We start from the raw sequence: 2,923 nt of genomic DNA, 5'->3' as shown, positions 1-2,923 counted from the left end.
ATGGCGGTTATAAATTTTCATATTTGGGGTGAAAGTATAAGCTATAGTATGGTTCATGGTAGATTTTTGCATTGACCCATTTTTTTGAACATATCAAAATTCAAATTAACTTACCCCTATCAAGAGTCAGTTTTAGCATCACTTGGTCTCAGTGATCTCATTGTTAAAATTATCTGGCCAAAATTCTCCACCTATCTGAAAATTTTGGATCCTATTTCCATTTTTTTATGCCATATCCACAATTTGCATGCTAGAAATCTATAGCCAGACTCGAGCATTGGTGTTATTCTATTTCTAGGTTTTTGTTGATGGGTATGGATCGGTTGTGATTGGGTGTGAACTTGTATCAAATTAGGACTTTTGGACATGTCTGAAAATTTTGGATCCTATTTCCATTTTTTTATGCCATATCTACGATTTGCATACTAGAAATCTATTGCCAGGATTGAGCATCGGTGTTATTCCATTTCTAGGTTTTTCATTATGAGTTAAAGTCGACTCATTTATAAATTTTTATGTAAAACTAGGTTGTTGAAAATAACTGGTTATTTATGGACCGATAGCCTATGTGATTATGAAAGGGTCAGTGAGTTACTTTCATTCTTCCTTGAAACAAGAACATGCATACATGGGGAAGAAAAGTGATAAAGATTTTGTCTCATACAAAGACAATTATGTAAAATTTATCTCTTTGCCCTTCATGTGAGCTTTACTAGAGCTCCAGTACAAAGTAGGCATAGAAGTTATTCTCAAAATGCTGCCGATTTTCAATTTTTGTCTTGTGCCCATTTGCAGCCTTTTGACAAAGAGAAAAAAGCGACGTGTTTTGTCAGTGCCTCTTCATCATCTGGACCACTGAAGAAAACCTCAATCTCCATCTCAATGTAGGTCCAATTAAGCGACTTATGTAGCATTTTTTTTAGGACACTTCAGTCCACACCCGCTTAATCCTCCAACCCATTTGGGATCCAAGCCGTGGCAAAGACTGAGTTGTGACCCTTCCATGTGAGGACCAACATATCTTCTTCCTTCTTCATGCCCCATCCACTGGCATGTTCATCAAGCAAGTCCTTCACTTCCTTCACAGTCTCTTCGCAGAACGGAATGCTTACCCAACCGGAGTTGGTCATTCTTTGGCACAATTTAATGCCAGACTCTAACCTCTCTATTCTTTGAAACCCTTCAAAACTAATAATGTTTTCAATTTTATGACCAATATCGGATTCACATTCCATCCTTTGGCAACTTTCTTTGGGCAAGAAAGTTTCCAAGGCATCAAAGGGTATCCATAGGTAATTAAAGCAAGTGGTAATTCTTGATGTGAGACTTGAAGCACTAAGATCAGAATCTTCATCAACTACCACTATAATTTGAGGGTTAAGTCCCTTAATTATATCTAGGAAAGTGTCTCTCAATGAAGCACCGTGAGGACTCCCATTTTGCTCATCAGACAAATAACGTAGCCAATGTTGGCAATTTATTACCAAAGCTTCATCATCCCTAAGGTTTAGAGTGGAAGGATTCAAGTGGGCCAATAAAGATTCAAAGTGAAAACTAGGTGACTCTTTGCACTTAGCTACTTCACCTAATGTAGATGGAGATGATGAATTATCAAAGACACGAAATTCAAAAGGAACATCCCTAAACTTAGCAAAATTTCCCAAACGAAGGCCAACTTCTTCAGTTGATACATTAAGTAAAGGAGGGACTGGTGGCCTACTAGAGGGCACTGTGATTCGAAGTGAAGGAGGACCTTCCGGCCTTTTAGCCAGCGTGTCGATGAGAGTAGGCCATTGCATACAATGACTGATGCTAAAATCTAAGATATGAACTCTTGGAAACCCTTGAATTGCATTCAAAATGGCACTATTTGATGCACAAAAGCCAAACCGATGCCAAGGGATTAGATCAACATACCCGGCTAGCTCGGTCACCGACATCAACCTCCTTTGAATGGTGCTGCTTCCATTAAAGTTCATCGCTGTTGGGCAAACCCTAGAGGCCCTTGAGATTAGTGCCCTCAAAAACCAAGAAGCAAGCCTTTGGTTAGGGTCACCAACAGAAGAAGCAACGTTGTTTAGCACCCACATAACTTGTTGAGCCAAAGTAACATCGTTGGTCTCTAGAGCACTCGCACAGTGAAGTAAAAGCTTTTCTAAACAAGCTCCATCAAGGCTTCCGAGACACCCATTAAGGGCACCTGAAAGAGGACTGTGAAGGGTGTTGTTGAAGAGAGTAGGGTTTTGTAGAGAAACAGACGCGTTTCCTCTCTGTTCAGCTTTCATGGCTGCTATGTTTGGTAAATAATTGATGAAGAAAAAGTAGGAAAGAGTTAGGCTTCTGTTGATTGGACTTGCATGGTGGCCTTGGAAGTTCAGGGAAGAGAGGGAGGAACTATGTGTTGTTTGTTTGACACGCGTCAGTGGATATTGGTGGGTGGGATATATTGAAAAGCTAGGGTTTTATCTAATTGTAGATTTGAATTCGCAGGTTCAAGAAAGATGAGGTCTTGGGAGTTGGAAGTCTATATGTACATGGCTTTTGTGTTAAACATTTATGTTCTTGAGAGAGAGAGAGTGTGAGAAAGTTAAACTCCTAGTTTTTTCTGGTAGCTACTTGAACCATATATATACTGGAGAAATGTCTCTGTTGAGTGATTATCAAGATGGTATGAAGCCAAAAATTATAGTTAATTGAACCTTGAGTCCGTACTAACTTGACAACTGTAGCTGGAGTTAGCAATAGTAAGCAAGTTTTCTCTTTTCAGGAATATTTCATCTTTCTTTTTTTTCTCTTTTTTTTATTAATTTAAGGATATGATATTTTATGTATTTAGGAAATACTATCATTTCTCTTACCATATATAGATTCTGGCACATACCCTGCATATTGTGATAGATATTACAATTATGCTGGATACATT

The 2,923-nt window shown here is 38.6% G+C and overlaps 1 protein-coding gene across 1 annotated transcript; it reads right to left on the bottom strand.

Annotated features, from left to right (window-relative positions):
* Positions 1-607: 607 nt before the first annotated feature.
* LOC115954660 (scarecrow-like protein 32) lies at positions 608-2,591 on the bottom strand. Its single transcript, XM_031072580.1, has one exon. It carries the CDS (start codon positions 2,283-2,285, stop codon positions 945-947), a length of 1,341 nt encoding a protein of 446 aa, XP_030928440.1. The 5' UTR covers positions 2,286-2,591; the 3' UTR covers positions 608-944.
* Between the last annotated feature and the right edge of the window lie 332 nt (positions 2,592-2,923).

This window comes from Quercus lobata, chromosome 8 (genome assembly GCF_001633185.2).
Source record: "Quercus lobata isolate SW786 chromosome 8, ValleyOak3.0 Primary Assembly, whole genome shotgun sequence".
In the NCBI taxonomy this organism is placed as follows: domain Eukaryota; kingdom Viridiplantae; phylum Streptophyta; class Magnoliopsida; order Fagales; family Fagaceae; genus Quercus; species Quercus lobata.
This window is presented reverse-complemented; position numbering and strand designations above follow the sequence as displayed.